This window comes from Telopea speciosissima, chromosome 3, assembly GCF_018873765.1.
Source record: "Telopea speciosissima isolate NSW1024214 ecotype Mountain lineage chromosome 3, Tspe_v1, whole genome shotgun sequence".
In the NCBI taxonomy this organism is placed as follows: Eukaryota; Viridiplantae; Streptophyta; class Magnoliopsida; order Proteales; family Proteaceae; genus Telopea; species Telopea speciosissima.
The window spans coordinates 5,935,457-5,954,396 of NC_057918.1; the positions used below are offsets into that span (position 1 = coordinate 5,935,457).

At 38.0% G+C, this 18,940-nt stretch overlaps 1 protein-coding gene across 1 annotated transcript; it reads right to left on the reverse strand.

Annotated features, from left to right (window-relative positions):
- Positions 1–2,339: 2,339 nt before the first annotated feature.
- Positions 2,340–12,938, reverse strand: LOC122655788. Its single transcript, XM_043850123.1, has 5 exons — positions 12,524–12,938; positions 12,310–12,395; positions 11,892–12,197; positions 11,615–11,698; positions 2,340–2,947 (listed from the first exon to the last, which is right to left on the reverse strand). Exons 1-5 carry the CDS (start codon positions 12,926–12,928, stop codon positions 2,560–2,562), a joined length of 1,269 nt encoding a protein of 422 aa, XP_043706058.1. The 5' UTR covers positions 12,929–12,938; the 3' UTR covers positions 2,340–2,559.
- Between the last annotated feature and the right edge of the window lie 6,002 nt (positions 12,939–18,940).

The following is an 18,940-nucleotide window of genomic DNA, read 5'->3' on the forward strand; positions in this document are numbered from 1 at the left end:
CAGAGAGAGAGAGAGAGAGAATAACAAAGAAACAGAGCTACGAGGCGATGCCCTTAATTTCTATCGGTTCTCGAGACTCGACTCTTGACTGACTCCTTAATTCCTCGTTGAGTTACCCTGCCCTTGACTCGCTATTGATTGATTTTTGTTTGGTGTTTCCATTACATTTCGTTTTCACGGCCCCGCTCTGTTCTGGTAAGCTCATCAGAATGGTCGATCCAATATTTGAACCATTTGGGTTATGGGTGTCAAATCAGCCGGTTTGATCTGGATTTGGATCGTTAATAGGCCAAGTTGAACCAGAGTTCGGTTTGACCCTTGAAATGGCCCAGTTTTATCGATTTCGTTAATAGGATTGTATTGGTTCAATATCAATTTCAATCCTTCGATTTCCCTTGAGAAAATCTTTTTTTTCTTTTGTTTTCGATAATGTTGAGATAGACGAGTGTCAAAATTAGGAAGGATAAAGCAATGAATGATCATATTAGAATTGGTTTGGGAGTAGCTCTAATACATGATAAGCTACACGAAAGTCATATAGGTGGCATGGACTTGAGAGAAGTGGTGAAGAAAGACATCGCATATCTTAGGCCTTGTAACTGATCCTATATAGTTGGGATAAGACTGAGTTGTTATTGAATACCTTATTGTAACCAAAGTTGGTTATAACAAGATTGTTTACCAAAAAAAAAAAAAGTTATAACAAAGTTGTAAAATTATTTTTTTTATCCCTTGTCTTATTTTCATGAAATTATTTTAATCATAGGTGAAAAAAAAAAAGTTTGAAATAAGTTAAATGTGACTTATAATTATAGCATTTTTAAAAGCTACCATTATCCATGTGAAGTGACAAGATTATCCTTGCATTAAATAACTTTTACAAATATGACAATGAGCAAAAGAGTGAAGTTACTTTTTCTTAGTTCACATACTTTGAGAATTCATAGAAAAAATAAAAGATGATATTTTTTCTGATTTTTGAATTATTATTGGTTTTGTTTCCATTTTTTTTTGGAATAAGGAGTTCAGTCTTTTAGATCAGTCCGGCTGTTTTGATATCTAGTGGTTTTGGGACCAATACAGATTTGATTCTTTTCGGTTCAGGCTGAACCAATCGATTTTGGTCGCTCAAATTGATTCGGACTGAAATTTGGCTCCTCTGCCATGGGCATTTTTTTTATGGGAACTCTACTACAGCCTACAGGTAGTTGAAAGTGTTATTTTCTGGTTTTTTTTATTGAGATATCCTTTAAGGTATCAAATAAATTGTAAGTTTATTTTATTATTATCATTGTCTTTCATTATTTTTTTTATGAAAGACAATGCCATCAATTAATTAGTGAAGAAACAAGTTTTCCTCCGCCTATGGTAGAGAGAACCTCTTCAACCACAAAATTGACCCTAGGATCAAAGGATCACATCGCCTGGGTGGGCAAACACTTGACGTGTAGGTCGATGGATCCAAATCAACAAAAGATCCCTGCTTGGTAGAACCCTCTACGCCCTCTCACGGGAGAAACAGATAAGCTATCTCAGCACAGTGGTATCTTGATAGCCCCTGGAGGGGGAGAAAAAAAGATTCTAAGTAATCAAAAAAAAAATTTGAAAAATTAGATCTATGTCCAACGGATTACACCTGCCAAGAAAAAATATTTTGTTTTGGTTCGACCCGTAGTCACATATGAAAGAGCGGACGGAATAAATTTAGCGTGAAATAACACCCCCACCCCTTGGATGGATACCCAGGCATGCTCCCTCATTGGCCCAAATGCTGGTTTAAAGACCATACGATCAAGCAGTGATTTCGTATCCTTTTCATTAACACCCTCTGTGTCTTACCTCTCACTGTTTCCTCTTTGAAATGGCGCCTTAATCCCTCCTGTATGATACCTCATCCCACGGGGTGTGCCTATCGACTCTATCCCTCTCCCTTAATATTATTAGAGTTGCTGTTCTCTGTGCTGCAGCGCAGGCTGTGTCCAGGCAAATGGGGATAGGTGCAATGACCATCCTACTCCCCTGCACAGGCTGCCCATGTGCCTGGGCGCAGCCTACACTGCGGCACAGAACATTCTCCCATATTATTATTAAGCTGGAAAAAAATTGTGAGGCGTGGCCAATTTAGACTAATAGCCCCGTTCGGATTAATGGCAGCAGCAATACAGAGAGAGCAGAGGTTTGGATTCTTGGCACCACCAACAGAGACATTAGAGAGAGAAACTTGATAAGGATGTCTAGGTGGTACCTGTATGTGTCATGTAGGAGAGAGTCATTTTAATTAACCTCTAAATATCTGCTAGATACTTGATAAACAGTGATTTACCAAGAGAAGGAAAAAAGTACAACCATGTGTGGGGTATATTAGTATTTTGAAGTTGTCAATAAGTAAATTAACTGAAGGATAATGGGCATGAAAAGATTACTATCTTCTATATATCCTTCTCAAGAGTGAGATCTACATACTCATCTCCTACAGAAAAGAATAAAGACCAGATAATTATTATAACATTCTCACCAGCCTTGCATAGACACTAATAAAGGAAACATGCCAATAGAATATCAGCCTGACCTCCGATAGAAACTATAAGCCACAGCAACAGATGCCACAGCTCCAATAACAGCAGCTGCTGCGAGAATATCACCTTGCTCCCATGATTGTGCCCAAGCTGTGAGACTGCCAAACTTCTTCTTGCACACATCTGTACCTTGTCTTTCTTTCTTTCCTGCAATTTCACTCTTAACTTCCACCTTTTCATCCCTGCAACAAGTAAACCCATTAGCACCCTGACAACAGCTTCCTCCATCCTTCATATTCCATTCACTGCTATTTTCTTTTGGTTCAGTCTCCCTTTTTTCCAAGTTTGTTCCATTGTAAGCCATTCCACCATTTTCCTGAGGCTTCTGCTCATCTTTATTTTCCTCTTCATTGGATGAACCCATTTGACCCCTGTAATTCATTGAAATTAAATTGGATCTGTTAGTTTGTCTGACACTAAGGAAGACTACTGGTATTATCCCATCCAAAACATTGCCAAGATGAACAAAATCATGAGGCAACAATGTCGCAAATTTGATACTGCCTTTCAACCTGAAAAGAGCTTTAACCCCCAACACCCCCACACCCCCCCCCCCCCAAAAAAAAAATGCGAGCAATTGGCTGCTCAACAAGAATATGGTATAAACAATGGGAATAAGGGAGTGATAGCAATGGGATCCAAGCATCCAACACATTTAACACCAGTGAAACATAAGTCAATAGAATGAAATTATATCCTGTGAGCCATTACAAACCACAGTAAACTCCAATGATCAAGAAGCATGGAGCCCATGAAGAAAATTAAAAAAAAAAAGAAAAGGACAGCTAGGAAGAACAGTCGGGACAAATCAAATGCCATGATGTTTGGTATAAGTCATGGATCTTACTTTCCCATAATAACTCGGTTGATAGAAAGATCATTTTTATTTGATTCACTTCAGAACTGATTTGGGAAGTGCACATCGTCTCTGATCCAGTATTCCTCCCCCCAACCCCCCATTTGAGAGGATCCAGTAGTTCATTTCTTTGGACGAGTAGGAATTTATCATGGGAAGGATAACCTCAAGCCAACAACCAAACATTTGGGAAATGGAGGACTGAATTCAGTCAAATATTTGGTCTACTGTCAGCTCTTTGTTAAAAGATGATGATAACATCCCAGATTGCTAATCACCACAGCACCCAGGATCAAGGACTTGTAGTTGCTTATTTGTTTAAAAACACACTTGTATACTCAACTAATAGTCTTTGCAAACCTCATTGAAAGTAATATATATATATATCTTTTAAAATTCTTAGAACTAGAAATTTTCTTCATTACTTCTATTTTTTCCCAAGTTCTTTAAAATGGGTTCAAAATGATGGTCATTTCCGAGGAGAACCAAAAGGAAGTTCTGCTTCCATTTCCCCAACTGTTAAAAAACAAAAGGGAGAGGGATCTACACACTAGCGGAGTGTAATGGAATTTTACATAGTAGCATCTAATTGACCGTTGGATGAGATGAGAAGCATCTCAACCGTTCAATCCATCCACCGCTGTATCTCTCTCCCTACACCGCCACTGCACCAAGTGCCGTTGTATCTCTCCCTTTCTCTTTTCCCTGCTCACCGCTGCAACCCACTACCCTGCAAATCTCCCCTCACTCCCCTTGCCCCGCTCCTCCCTGCCAGCCCCGCCCCCAACCCTGCTGCCCCCTACCTCCGCCTGCAGTTCCATGAGTGCTGATCAGTTCGGAGCACAGCGAGGGACTCACCCCATGAGCAGCCCATCAGAACACTTTCATGGGGTAGTTCTTGGCCCAGCCACGCAATGAAGGCTGATATTACAAAGACATACGATGGGGAAATGTTTCTTATTACCCCTCCCCTACCAATGTTTGTCTACACATGGATGCCAATCCCCATGTTGTAGAGGTTTATGTTCTCAGCCAAGACGCTGTCTACACTGCTAGAGGTTTCACTTGCAATTGCAATTCCAGCAAAAGGGGATTAGCATGTGACCCGCAAGATAGTGATACTAGAGCTAGGTTGTCCATAATGCAATACCGTGGTCATCCCACCCACTCTTCACCGCTACCAATATCTTCCCCCTGTAGTAATGTAGGAGTCCTCTAAACAAACAATGGTGTTGGAATGTCATCGAGTTCCTCGATTTGCAATTCCTCCATGTAAAGCTCCTTTCTCTGCTCGATTTGAAAGAGGGGTACTACAAGAGTTGTATCAGAGCAAGAGAGGGAGTTGGACAAGGGAGGAGGTAAGCAATGGTGAGCATAGGGGCACCAGGGGCAGGGGGCACGAGGTTGGGGTGGGAGTGAGATGAAGGAGCGGAGGGCAGGTGTGGGTGTAGCTACGGGGAAGTTGTAAAGTAGGGGTGGGGTAAGTCGGGGGCAGTGCAGAGGGGGCGGGAGTGGGGACCATTGGAGAGGTGCTGGGGCGGGGTGGGGAGAGAAAGAGGGAGAGGGAGAGGGAGAGCCGGAGCCAACAAGGGAGGGGTAACCAGAGACAACAAGGAAGGGGAGAGGGAGAGAAGGAGGGGAGTGGGGAGACGCCATGCAGTGGCGGTGGATCATGGGTGCTGCATCAACAACGAGAACGAATGGTTAAAATGCATTCCATTTCATCCAACGGTCAATATGGTGCTAGCACGTAAGGTTCTATTACACCTGTTGGTGTATACATCATTTTCCCAAAACAAAAAATCACTTTCTCTACGTTCTGAGATATATTTACTACCCACTGGAATCTTTGTCTAATGTGCTTTTAATGTGAATTTCTCTATCTCCAATTATTAACTCATACCACTTGGGGAATTGAAGTAGTAAAATACAGACAATAGTTTAGCAATTATTTAAGGAGGCAATACCAGAAATGATCTAAGAAACCAATGGATTATTAACATGCAACTCCTTATTGCTTAAGCAAATAGAATACTATCCCAAGCTTCTGCTATTGCCATTTGTTCATTTTCCACTTTTTACTCCTTTCCCCCTCCTCTCAGATCCAACACTAATCCAGTAAGGAGTACCCATAACTATATTAGATTTGATTAAGAACCAATTACCAATCAATTATAATTTTATTTAGCACTGTATCTCCTAATGTTATCTCATAAAGGTTGGCTCTGAACATAGTCATTATACAGATTATTGTATTACACTGTTTCCTAAAGACGATTGTTATTAATAAAAGCATAATTAATCATGATTACCTATTAACTAGCCCAGTTTTGGGTTCAAAAGATCTAATTATAGCATTACCTCATTTGCACTATGATGGGTATAACAATCGAATCAGAATCCAAGTCTCAACCCATGTTTGAATCTAACATAACCTGAGATCTAGAGATATAAGAGTCCCATCTGAATCTAAGGTTAAAACTGAAACCTTCGGATCCAATAGCTCGTTTACTAAATTCGGCTACCACAGATTTGTAATCAAATAACTATACTATTGATTAAGCCAATGACTATGATCTCAAGTCAAAACTGAAACCTTCGGATCCAATAGCTCGTTTATTGATTTCGGTTACCATAGATTTGTAATCAAATCAAGTTCAGACATAAATGTGTAGATCCAATCCATTCCCAGACCTAAAGATAACATACCGAACATAACTGGCCCTACTCAGATTCGTCAAAAAAATGTTTTTTTTTTAAAGTGAAGTCAGTAGTTGGTACATGAAGACAGGTTTCAAACACAGCTCCAGGAACTGATTTTTTTCACCTCCCTAGACTTTACCAACTTAGCACGATGACATTTTCAAGGAACCATGGGAACTGATTTTCTTCATCTCCATCACAAGCATTTAGACATGGAAACTTATCATATTGAGATGTAAACAAAATTTAATATAATAGAAGTACTCCTACTGTAAAATTATAGCAACCATTGAATACTAAACACTGTTTGCCAACAAGGTTGAATCAAATTATGTCAATAAAGATCATGAAATCAATTAGCCCAGCTGCAATCAGTCAAAGGAACACCCAGGCTGACACTTAGAAGTTTAGGAAATAACCTACACATTAACACTATTGAAAACATTTTGTTCCGTACAGAGAGGGAAAGAAGAAAGAAAATAGAGATAATATAAAGGAAGAGAAATTATAGGAAAGAATGAGTTGGCCTAATTGAAGAAACCTAGCCTCATCTCTTTAGAGATAATTTAGGAATTCAATCGCATCTTCACCATTTCTTAATACCAATAAATAAGGCAACATAAGAGACCATTGCCGGTTACAACTCACTCCATATCTTCCACGTACATACACAGTTATTATAACCACTCACCATCCTTAATTCCTAGTAACTTACTCCACTCAAATAATATAACACCTAAAAACTTATTATAATAACTTACAATAACTGCTCACCACTGAGAAGCATAACCCTCCTACGTAACCACCCATAACTCACATAACATTCCCTCCACCTACAACTCACGTAACATCCCCTCCCCCTTGGTAGTGTCCTTGTCCTCAAGAACAAAGAAACTAAGGGAAGTAACGGTCCCCTGGGATCCAATTTCTTAGTAGGCCAAACCCCAATAAATGAAGTAAAAAGGCATCACTGTCTTGAGCGCTGGCCATCTCACAACATTCGGACCTTGCCGTAGGGAATAACATTACCATTTTTGTTAGTACCTTCTTCATAGACTTTGCACAACCCTTTACAGATTTTGTGGCTTTAGAGATGTGTACTTTGAAGCAATGAAAAAACAAAGAGGCAGATAAATTGTAATAGGATTAAGAAGAGAGACGTATATGAATAGCAGTTTTGATTAACAGAATGCTCTTCCAAGGGTCTTTGGTTGTCAAACATTGTATTGAAGTATTGGCGCGTCTACATTTGCTTAATTATCTTCCTCTTGGCTTTACGGAGGAAGCCATGACTTCCTTTCTCATGAGATAAATTGTAGGAACCCAAGTCAATCAAGTCTATCCAAGACTATCTTGCATTAAACACACACCATGAAGAGAGATTATAACTCTCTTCATAAAACCAGCGTCTCTAACTCTTCCTATTTTCTCTCCTCAATTGTTGCTTCAGCTGGTGGTCTTCTCTTGGCTTAATTGAGGAAACCATGACAACGTTTCTCAAAAGAGAACATATAGAGAATCCACTGGTGGCTTGAGGACAAGGTCCAATCTTAAGGGGGAAGAATTGCTACGGACCAACAATGCATGGTGCATGGCGTTGCTTGCATAGTGTTGCATGGCCCTATAATGATGCATGGAGCTTGCATGGGAAGTAGTTAGTAGAATGTGGAGTCATGGTAGGAAGTTGATAGGACTATAGAAGTTAGTAAGTAGTGGAAGATGTATGGAGACGGGGAAGAGTGGTAACTACTAATTTATCCTATCCTAAGTAATGAAGATAAGTTTTGAACCCCAACAAATTCTCTATAGAGAAAAGAAGCTCAACTACCTCCAAATTAAGCCAATTAGTTCCTAAATCCTTTCCATTGCTTAGCATCCGTGTCTTCTTCAAGATAGCCAAACCGTCCACATATCAATCTAGTATCAGAGCCGGTTATGGATCAAAGGGTGACGAAGCTGGAGGGAGATGTCTGTGCATTTCAAGAAAGACAGCAACAAATTCTCTCGAAACTCGACAACAACAAATTCTTTTGAAACTCAGCGAGTTATTCGAGAGATTGAGTCCTCAACCCCAAACACCGAGTTCGACGTAAATTTGAGAGCATCAACCCATAATCCAGAGCCAAATATGACTAATGAGCAACGTCTTCAACGAATCGAATATCAGATTAGTATTGTAATGGCCAGCCAAGAATGGATGTTCAAGCAAATACAGAGTGCCAACTCTTCAATACAATGTTTGACAACCAACAATCCTTGGAAGAGCGTTCTATAAATCAGAACAGCTATAGACGACTTCCTGAAAATGGAGGTTATGAAGGGCTCCTTGATGTTGTATCCGACAATTTCACGGACAAGAATGATAATTGGGAGAAAATCTATCAATTATTCGGCATGTCCTTCCCATATGATCCTAGACTTAACCTAGTTGTAAAGATAGAACCCCCTTCATTCCAATATTCAGAAGGTGATTCAGTTTCCAAGTTTGTCCTCAAGGACAATGACAATTTCAAAGGGGGAAGGAATGTAACAAACGCACATGCATGGACACCTATGGTGTTTCATGGCAACATAAGGGAAATTCCTATCGGTCAAGGAATAGTGGGGGAGGGTAGTTATATAGTTATGGAGTCTTTGCATGATTAGTGTGAATGAGCTAGCAGTTATTTGTAAATGGTTAGTATGAACATTGGTAGCCATTATTTGTAAGTTGGTTTTAATGTGATCGTGTGTAGCAATTAGTGTGAACATGGGGAAGGATTGTAAACTTATTTATAGTTGTATTATTCAATGAATGGGATGTGTCTTTGAATACTAAATTATCTCTAGAAGTTTTCTTCAGAAGAGGTCAGCTACCTCCCAATAGGCCAAGACACTCTTCTCTTATCATCTAAAAGGGGAATTCACCTAGGTTTGCAAAACTTATGTTGCAGACTTGCAGGTGAGCCAACACTCTTCTCATATCATCTAAAAGGGGAATTCACCTAGCTTTAAAAAACTTATGTTGCAGGTGAGTCAACCCTTCAACAGGGGACCGAACAAGGCTTCTTTCGGCTGTTGAGGATTGCTTTTGCCCAACTCCACTCACTACCTTTTAGCATTTTCGGATAAAGAAAGACCCTCAAAGTGCTCGGTACCAAACAAGTTACGTTTTGTTTCTGTCTTTTCTTTTATTTAAAATAAATAAATTAGCGGAGCAAGAAAATTTGCAGGTGAGACTACTTCAACAGGAGATCGAACAAGGTTTCTTTCGGCGGTTGAGGATCACTTTGTACCCAACAGCACTCACACTACCTTTTTGAGTTTTCGGATAAACAAAGGCCCTCAAAGAGCTCAGTACCAAACAGGTTAAGTTTTGCTTTATGAACGAAGCAACCGTCTTGGCCTATTGAGAGGTAGCCGACCTCTATTCAAGATAACTTCTGAAGATAATTAGGATTCAAAGACACATCCCATTCATTAAATAATACAACTATAAATAAAGTTACAATCCTTCCCCACGATCACATTAAACCAACTTACAAATAATTGCTAACCCGTTCACACTAACCACGTAAAGACTCCATAACTTATATAACTACCCTTCCCTACTATTCCTTGACCGATAGGGATCTCCCTTCTGTTGCCATGCAAGACCATAGACATCTATGCATTTGCGCATCCCCTTGAAATTGTCCTATCAAGCCAACTCGTTCTTTCCTATAATAGGATTACATCAAGAAGACATCAAGAGATATGATAAGGAATTAAGAGAAAATAGGAAGAGAGAGAGAGAGAGGACACAAAATCAATTGGATTACCGTGATAGGAAAAGAGAGATAATAGAGAGAGAGAAAAAAAAATATGATTTAAAATATAAAAGACAAAATAGGCATAAGGAGTTGGCTTTACAGACGAACTTGGCATCCTGGCTTTGATGAGGAAGCCTACCTCACCACTCAATTGAGTAATTGATTGGGATTCAAAGTCAATTTCATTCCTCATACTTACATTAATTAAAGATTACAAATCAGTTTAGATAACTACTAGTTACCCACGTCTCCCATTATATGAGAGAGTCCCAACATAGCCCACTACTTCTAGTTACAATACCAATAACTACTCGTCCATACATAACTTCTATAACTACCCCGTACACAAATCCCTTGCAATGTGGACGATAGGAGAGAGATGATAAACCATGCAACTTTGTACAATGCCCATGCACATAACATTCCCTCTCCCTAGAATTGTCCTTGTCTTCAAGGACAATGAAATTAAGGGAAGTAAAGGTCCCCTAGGATCCCATTTCTTAATAGAGAAAATCCTAATTAACAAAGCAGGAATGGTCATCTCACGGCGTGCCGATCTCATTGCAAGGAATGGTATCACCTTGAAAGAAGTGGTGCATGATCAGCATTGCTTGGGATTCCTCTTCTTCTTGGCCACTACAAGTGCACATGGTTGTTTCAATTAGCAGCAACTCAATTACATTGGTTGCTACCTCTTCCTTTGGTCTACCCATCTGTGTGAAGGAGTCGAATTTCTCGAACAATGTTAACATATTTTTCATGATTTCATCAAACAAAGCAAAATTTCTCATTTGAATATCACAAATATTGTTGAAATTTTGCTTCATAGCGTGTAGGTAATTTGCTCTCTCTGATACCAAATGATACCTACATGATGGGAGAGAGGAGAGATGATAGGACAAGAGGGATAATAGAGAGAGAGAGAATACAAGTTAAAATAGAAGAGATAAAATAGGCATAAGGGGTTGGCTTTACAAACGAAGTTTGGCGTCCTGGCTTTGATGAGGAAGCCTATCTCACTACTCAATTGAGTAATTGATTGGGATTCAAAGTCTACTTTAATCCTCATATTTAACACCATTTAAAGATTACAAAGCAGTTCAGATAACTACTAGTTACCCATGTCTCTCATTAATTGAGAGAGTCCCAACATAACCCACTACTTCTAGTTATAATACTAATAACTACTCGTCCATTCATAACTTCTATAACTGCCATGTATACAGTCCTTATATAAACTACTACTGCTGCCGCATACACAAATCCCTTGCAATGTGGACAATAGAAGAGAGATGATAAGCCATGCAACTTCGTCCGATGCCCATGCAAGGATAGACCAACCGTAAATAACAAATCTTTTATTCAATCAATTGTCATGCTTAGAAGTAGAAAGGCATTAATGACAACCATAAATGGCACTGTCGCTAACCAATTATATCCATAAAAGGTCCACATCTCATTCCACATAGTATGATTCTCTCTTTCAGATAAAATTTTAGGGTATTACTTTGCTCGCATTTCCCTCAAGTCTATCTCCTTAATTGCAATAGCTTTAGTAGCTTCACCAACTTTAGTTTATCAGAAAAATCAGCACTTACTTATTTTCCATTGAATATCAAGATAAAACTCAGACTGGCACTTTGGGACAAAAGAATAGTGCAAAAGTGGATAGACACATTCAAAATTACCTCCATAGCCGTTCTATGATCTCTCCCTTGCCAATATGCTGTTCCAGCAAAATGGGAACATCATCAGGGGTAACATAACCATACCTGGAAGAAAAGAAAAGAAAAGAAAAAAATAACTCAGTCGATCCCTCATCAAACAGCGGTAATATCTGAGAAACTCATCCGGGAATAATAGATAGCAGATTTCGCGTGAATATTTAAAAGCCAAAACACAAGATGGAGGGAGGAGGCGTAAAGGAAAAATAAGTAAAGCAAAAAATTAAGACGTGAATCTTACCAATGACCAGCAACTTTTCCCTCCAAATTCGAACTGAAAATTATCAAGTTTCCAGCATATTTGTGCCCCCCAATGTGAGAGCACGGACTGACGAATACCTGGTCCTTTAGTCCCCGTGATTCAATCTCTTCTTTAAGCTTATCAACAAGAGCAGGCCCACAAACACCGCATCTCCGGTCTCGGCTACCATGACAGCACACGAATATGTGTGAGCCGCTTAAGGCTTCAGGAGCCCCAGAAACCCAAGCCGAGCCTTTTACGAGCACATCCTCAACGAAATTGTCGACGTCAAAGTGTGTCAAACCCCTTTATCAATAAACCCCAAAGAAGGAGACGATCTCAGAAGAAAAAAAAAAACTAGCAGGAATAAAAAACATTGCAACCGGAAACAAAGCCTACTATATTTTCCAGTAGTTACCTATATCGGACCATATCTGGAAAGATCATTATATCTCCGTTGGAAGACTCTGTTCCATCCCGCCCTTCACATATCGTCAAACGAATCTGCCCATGTAAAACACCAGAACCTATCACATATCCTAGCTCTAAACAGCAGATCGTAGCTTTCTGAAATTCACAAGATAAGTAAGCAAGGTACTAAAAAGGACAGTGACTGAAAAAAATAAACCAACCTTTCCTTGAATTTCGTCCTTGCGAGATTTAAGACCGGCAGCGAGAAGTCTGGGAAGTCGATCGAATTCGGCGTCTTCAACTCGAGCAGGCCAGCTCTCGGCATTCTTGTAGCAGAGAAACACATGACGGTCGTAGGGATCGACGGTTCCAGCAAGAGAGCTCTTATACATTTCAGGTCGCTGGAATCCGTACTTCAAGTCATCTGCATCGACGACTGCAACGCCTCCGTCGACTTGAGACTTGGAGGAATCAATTACAGAACCATCAGAGTTGACGGAGAAGGAAGATTGATCTTCTCCAGTTCCAGCCATGGTGGAAACTAGGGTTCGCAGAGAAGTTCGAGAACGAAAATGGAGAGCGCAGAGAAATGAACTTGAGTGAGGGAAACAAATACAAAGTCTCATCCGACCACCAGTGCTGGGTTGAGAAAAGATTTTAAAAGTCAAAACAAACGAAAGTGAAATTAGAGATAGATGAAGTGGCACACATCTCGATGACAATGTTTTATTTCCAATCTTCTGTCGCCATCTTTGTGTACCCAACTGTGCCGCAGCAGTGTATCGTGTAACACGAAGATAGTCCAGCCTTCTAAGTTCTAATACATTTTCAACTCTGATAAATATTGAAATGACATAAATGCCATTCAGGTCAGAGATTTTCTTTAGGTCCAAGTCAGCCGATGTAACATCATCCTCTCTGTCCTACGTTGCTATCATTCCAAAATAGGAGTGTCAAATGCTGGTCTGCACCGGGACCGGTTAAAGCCCCACATTGGACCGACCGATTAGTCGGTGCAGTGCTAGACCTAGCCTGATTATGAAAAAAGGTCAGTAAAAGTGTTTATTGTAGCCTGACGTGCACGGTGCACCTGGCCAACACCATTAATCGATCAATTATAGTTTGCTTAGCCCATTTAGCCCAAGTATGGCCCGTTTCAATTTTAAGGTGAGCAGTCAAATAGCCTATTTGAAGCCCAATTAACCCGATTTCCATGAGCCCTGTTATGGACGGATAACGAAGTGTATCCATTTCCTAACCTATGAGGCCTGATTACCTATACAATTAGTGTAAGGTCTTAAATTGGTGACGACCTATTAGGGTTGATCGAAAGTATCTCAGCTAACCAACTCACATCGTGGTTATAAAAAAAATTTTGGATCAAGCTTATTGGTCGATCTATCGATATCGATTGTGCCCAATACCAATACATGCCAAATCTTGTATCGGTGGAATGATTCTAACCGGAGGTAAATATGTTCAATAACTCAATTTTTAATTGGTATTAAGGGTAAAATCGTCTATACATCAATCCCGTTACCTTTTTTAAAAACATACACTAGATTAAAATCTTCTCCAATTCTTGACATGTGCATTGTGGTATAGGTCTAGGGGTGGGATGTAGTCACTTGGCAAGCGCGGCATCAATAGTCCAAGCTCAATTCATTTATTTTTTGTTTACTTCTCGAACTTGGACAGTTGATGTTGCGCTTACTAGGGGTTGACATCCTAACCCCAAATTACATCGCACTACACACTGCATCTCTAAAGAAATGGAGAGGATTTTTTTTCCCGTTGAGATCCTGCCACATAGAGACAAAAAAATTCTACAAGATGATGGGATTGGGACCCTCCATCATAAACTTGCTTACGTCTCTTACGCCATGACATAATTTTTTTAAACAATCCAAGCCGTCCAATTTCATATAAAAATAAGTAATTCCCGTCTTTGTCCTATTGTTATTCTCTTTATTATTTTTTTAACGGGAGAGGTGCGGAAGAGGGGAAATTATTGGTTGTCCTCATTTCTTGCGATATACTCGGAGAAGTATTGATCTGGTACGTCAGTCTTTACCACATGCATTGTATAAGCCTCCAACCATACTTTGATACGTATTTTCTAAATTCTTCACATGTGACGTATCATATGGTTTCGTACCATGCTAGCAATTTTTTTTTGTTTTGGCAGATTCTCTGACCATCCGTTCAATAACAAATGGATTGAATTCGGTCGGATAGTGGCATTATCATATTCGTATTCGATTATATTCGGACGGATTCGAATAATATCCTATCAATTTTTGGACAGATTCGGATAATCTCCGAATAGTGATTTTTTGAATACAGGTTCTCCTAATTGGATATGAATACGATCGAATACGTTTTTTTTACTATCCGTTGACATATTTACCATTTTTATGATGAGGGCTAGGGTTGAGACTTGAGAGTTTTGTAACTACCCTTTCTTCTACTCTTATTAGTCTTTTATTCTCTTGTTTTTTTACTTTTGATTTTTTAATAGATATGTAATTCCATGTATCACATTGCATAAAATAATATATATAAACCAATAATAAATCTAGAAAAAGAATCACATTATCTTAACTTATTTGTAAAAATAAGATAACAAAATCCAATAAGGTAACTTAAAATGATAGACAAACACAAAGTTATATTTCATATATTTTATTACCGTCGGACTGCCAAATGAATCGGATAATAATTGATCGGATAAGGGGATATCATATTCGTATCCGATTAGTTTCGGATAGATTTGGATTCTCCTAAACGAACAATCCAATTAGTTAGCGTTATATAAATCTTTTACCCATAAAAAAGATATGGCAAAAGTTTTCATGTACAGTCGTGTATGTACACGACCTGCATTAGATGCAGTCAGATTGGCATTTATGCTCATCTGAAATGTCATAAAAACCCTTAGACTTCTTATTTGATGGACTTGATGGGAGAATCTCCCCTGTATGAATACCTTTCCCAAAAAATATAATAAAAAATCTTATGCACCATACGTGGTCCTATCCTCCTTTCACAATAGGGGGTTGAAAAGATTGGCATTTATGCTCATCTGAAATGTCATAAAAACCCTTAGACCCCCTATTTGATGGACTTGATGGGAGAATCTCCCCTGTATGAATACCTTCCCCAAAAGATATAATAAAAAATCTTATGCACCATACGCGGTCCTATCCTCCTTTCACAATAAGGGGTTGAAATGACATAAACAACCTCCTATTTGGCACATCGTAATTCATCTTCTCTCATGCTATATTGAACAAGTAGAAAATCTTAGATGGAGAAATTTTGTATGCATTATTGCTCAATTTGTTTTCATGTTAAAAAAAAAAAAAAAAAAGATAAAAAATTTCCTGTAAAATTATATTCTTGTTGTTTATTTTAATGTAAAATACAAAAATAAAAAAGACATTTTTACCTAAAAGAGAATTTTCATGTCAAATATTATTTGTATAGAAATTTAACCAAAAAAAAAACATGACCATTGGAAATTTTTTATACAGAACCCTTTGCATATTGACTAATCCCTTTCCAGTAAGGATGTTAAATGGTCTGGTCTCGGTATAAATGGTTTCAATAGTTTCAGTTTAAATAGTTTTGGTTTCGATTTTAAATGACTTTAAATGGTTCTAAATGGTTTTCAAAGATCTTTTTAATTCCTTATTCAAACGGATTTTTTCTCTCATAATTTTTTATTGAAATAGATGTAAAGTTAACATTGAATTGCATTGGTTATTTCTACCGAAAAAAATATATAATTGAATTGGTTATTGTTATATATGTTTCTTATAATTACTGTAAGGTTATAATTGTATATATGTTTTAGTTTTTTATTCAAAAATTTTGATTGTCTCTTAATCTTTTAGTATGATTTGTTTTTTCTTACCACGATTGTTTGTTTTAACCATGAATGACTTAATTTACTATGTATATATCAAATAGATTTCAAATTGTTTACATAAACAGTAAAATTCTATTTAAATCGTTTAACTAAACGGTCTCAAATTTGAAATCAAAATCGAACCATTTATTAAACGGTTTTCACAGTTTCAGTGTAAATAATTTGATCCGACTTGAATAAACGGTTTCGATTTGGTTTTGGGACACTTACTTTTCAGACCCCTAATTCTGTTACATGCCCTTTCTTTTCAATGGCAACAACAATTGGTACCCAGCCAAAACTTACAAAAATTCAACTCATTTCTCCTTGTTTAAGGGGGAACTCAGCAAAAGCTCAATTTTTTTCCTTTTGGAATATATTCTCTTCATTGACCTAATTTGAACCGTCAAGAGTGAATGCTTCTCCCAAGTTCCATTCAATTACCTCACTTTTTCTTTTCCATTTTTTTTGGGTGGTTTAGGGTACAATCAATCAATTCTCGCTCTCTATTTCTCTCACTTCAAATCACGTAACTCGACTAAAACTTATCTCAACTAAATGGAGTCAGCTACATAAATCCTTTTTCTCCAATCAATTCTATTCATGAAATTTGATACATGATATCCTATCCATCCAACATCAACAATTCCCAAATCATACTTTTACAAGTCATATATTTAAGTGGATTGAATGGGGTGAGAGATTCATTGGATGGGTAGTCTGGAAGACCTTTTTCCTAATAGGCAAACAACAAGAACATGGACCATGTTAAGCATCTTTATTTGAGAAAAAAAGAAGAAAAACAGAACAAAACCCTTGACTCTTAGGCAAACACCAAATGGAAAAAGATAATGGGATATTGGTTCCTAGTCATTGACATGGATCTCTTTGGTTTTCCACCACTAATGCGTTTTCTTACAAAGATCATACGCAATTCGATTCCTCTACTTTCGTCTGTCCCTACTGCCGTGTGTGCCCCACACATAAACAAGGTGGAATGTATCGCTTTACCCCTGCCCGAGCGTCTTGTCTGAGCAGGGATAAGACGGTACTTTCTGCAGCATTTATGTATGGGAGCGGACGACAGTACTGGACAGGTGGAAGTAGACGAGTGGAATCCGATCATAAGAGGCTTGCAATACCATATAACAAAGATCATAGGAGACTTGCAATACTATATAAAACTCTCAAATCCTGATATGCAGGAATCACAAGAGAAAGTACTCAGAATTTTGCTTCAGTGGTGGTTGTAAATTCCTACAAACCACCAGTAGAATTAGGACAGATCTGTACTAGAAAATAAAGATGGGTTAAATAGTTTGGCTTGTCACACGGCTTTACAATCCATTAGCTTTTGCCGACCAAAATCCAAATCCTACCAAAGAATTATATAAATTTGACTAAGTAATAATAAAATTGGGTTCAATACTTAGCTCTTGCCTTCTTGTTTACTCAACTCAACTCAGCCTTATACAACTAAATGAGATTTATTATATAGTTATATTAGATTAAGTTGTTAGTTCAATACTTAGCTCTTACCTTCTTGTTTACTCAACTCAACTAAGCTTTATACAATTAAATGAGATTTATTATATAGGTTTTTTTTTTTGTTGTTAAGTTTATTCCCTTCAATAATCTCTATTCAAAGTCATACTTGTTACTAGTATATTGCCATGCATATCTTTTCTCACCACTTCTCCTAGAATCATTTTAAACTTATCCTTACATCTCCGTTGATCCGAATCAAATCACTCCTTCATAGTCAATACTGAATTACTCAAACGGCTCCATTGCACATGTCTATGTTGCTTCAAACGAATTTTTCATAACTTAAATTTACATCCAATTTGTTCACTCATTGTTGTATCTTTTATGTTCTTATCACATATCAATCTCAACATCCTCATTTCAGTTACACTAAGTTTGTTTATATTTTGTTTCTTTAACGTCTAACATTTAACTTCATAAATATTATTGATCATATAATTTTCTTATAAAAATTTTCTTTGATTTTTAAAGGAATACCTCAAACACACAACAATCCATACATACCCCTCCATTTTATCCACCCTATTTTAATTCATTGTGCAACATCATTCTCCATTTCTTCTTCTTTATTTAAGATTGAATTAATATATCTAATTCACTTATCTGTAAAACTTAAATTTGGGAGAGGAATAGACACACTGCCCGTATGCGGTAAATTAGCGTGAGATACCAATGGAGCTGCGGAGTGTGATTTCATACAGGAACGGCAAGGGGGTCATTTCAAAAGGGAGAAGAGAGAGAGAGAGACAGTTTTCCCAGCTTATAAATAGCTCAGTAAATATTATTGAGATCAAGACCTACCATAGATTATTCAACAAAATTAACAAACAGGTTAAATTTAGGTAGAGTACAAGTTACAACCCAACCCAGATGTGACCCACTAGTCTTGCTTTAGTAAATTGAGTGCTCTGTTTCTCCACTATACCTAGCTTACAGATGTGGTGGAAGTGGAAAGCAACAGACTTGGTTTATGTATTTGTATGTTTTTAAAGCTTGTGATTCCAATAGTTGGAATGCGAACCATGGCTTCCTTCTAGATGAGTTAATGTAAGTTTATGACTTATAAAGCGGTTCATGGAGAGTAGACCACAACACCACAAGTGGTCCAGACTAGCTTTGGTAGAGTTCATCTCATACTCATCCACTGGCCTGCAAATCTTGACAAAAACAAATCTCT

Coding starts and splice junctions, on each gene's coding strand:
- LOC122655788 (XM_043850123.1), bottom strand. CDS start 12,928: ATGAGACTTTGTATTTGTTTCCCTCACTCAAGTTCATTTCTCTGCGCT. Junction 12,198..12,309: donor CCAGATATGGTCCGATATAG/GTAACTACTGGA, acceptor TTATTGATAAAG/GGGTTTGACACACTTTGACG. Junction 11,699..11,891: donor GGAAAAGTTGCTGGTCATTG/GTAAGATTCACG, acceptor CTTTTCTTCCAG/GTATGGTTATGTTACCCCTG.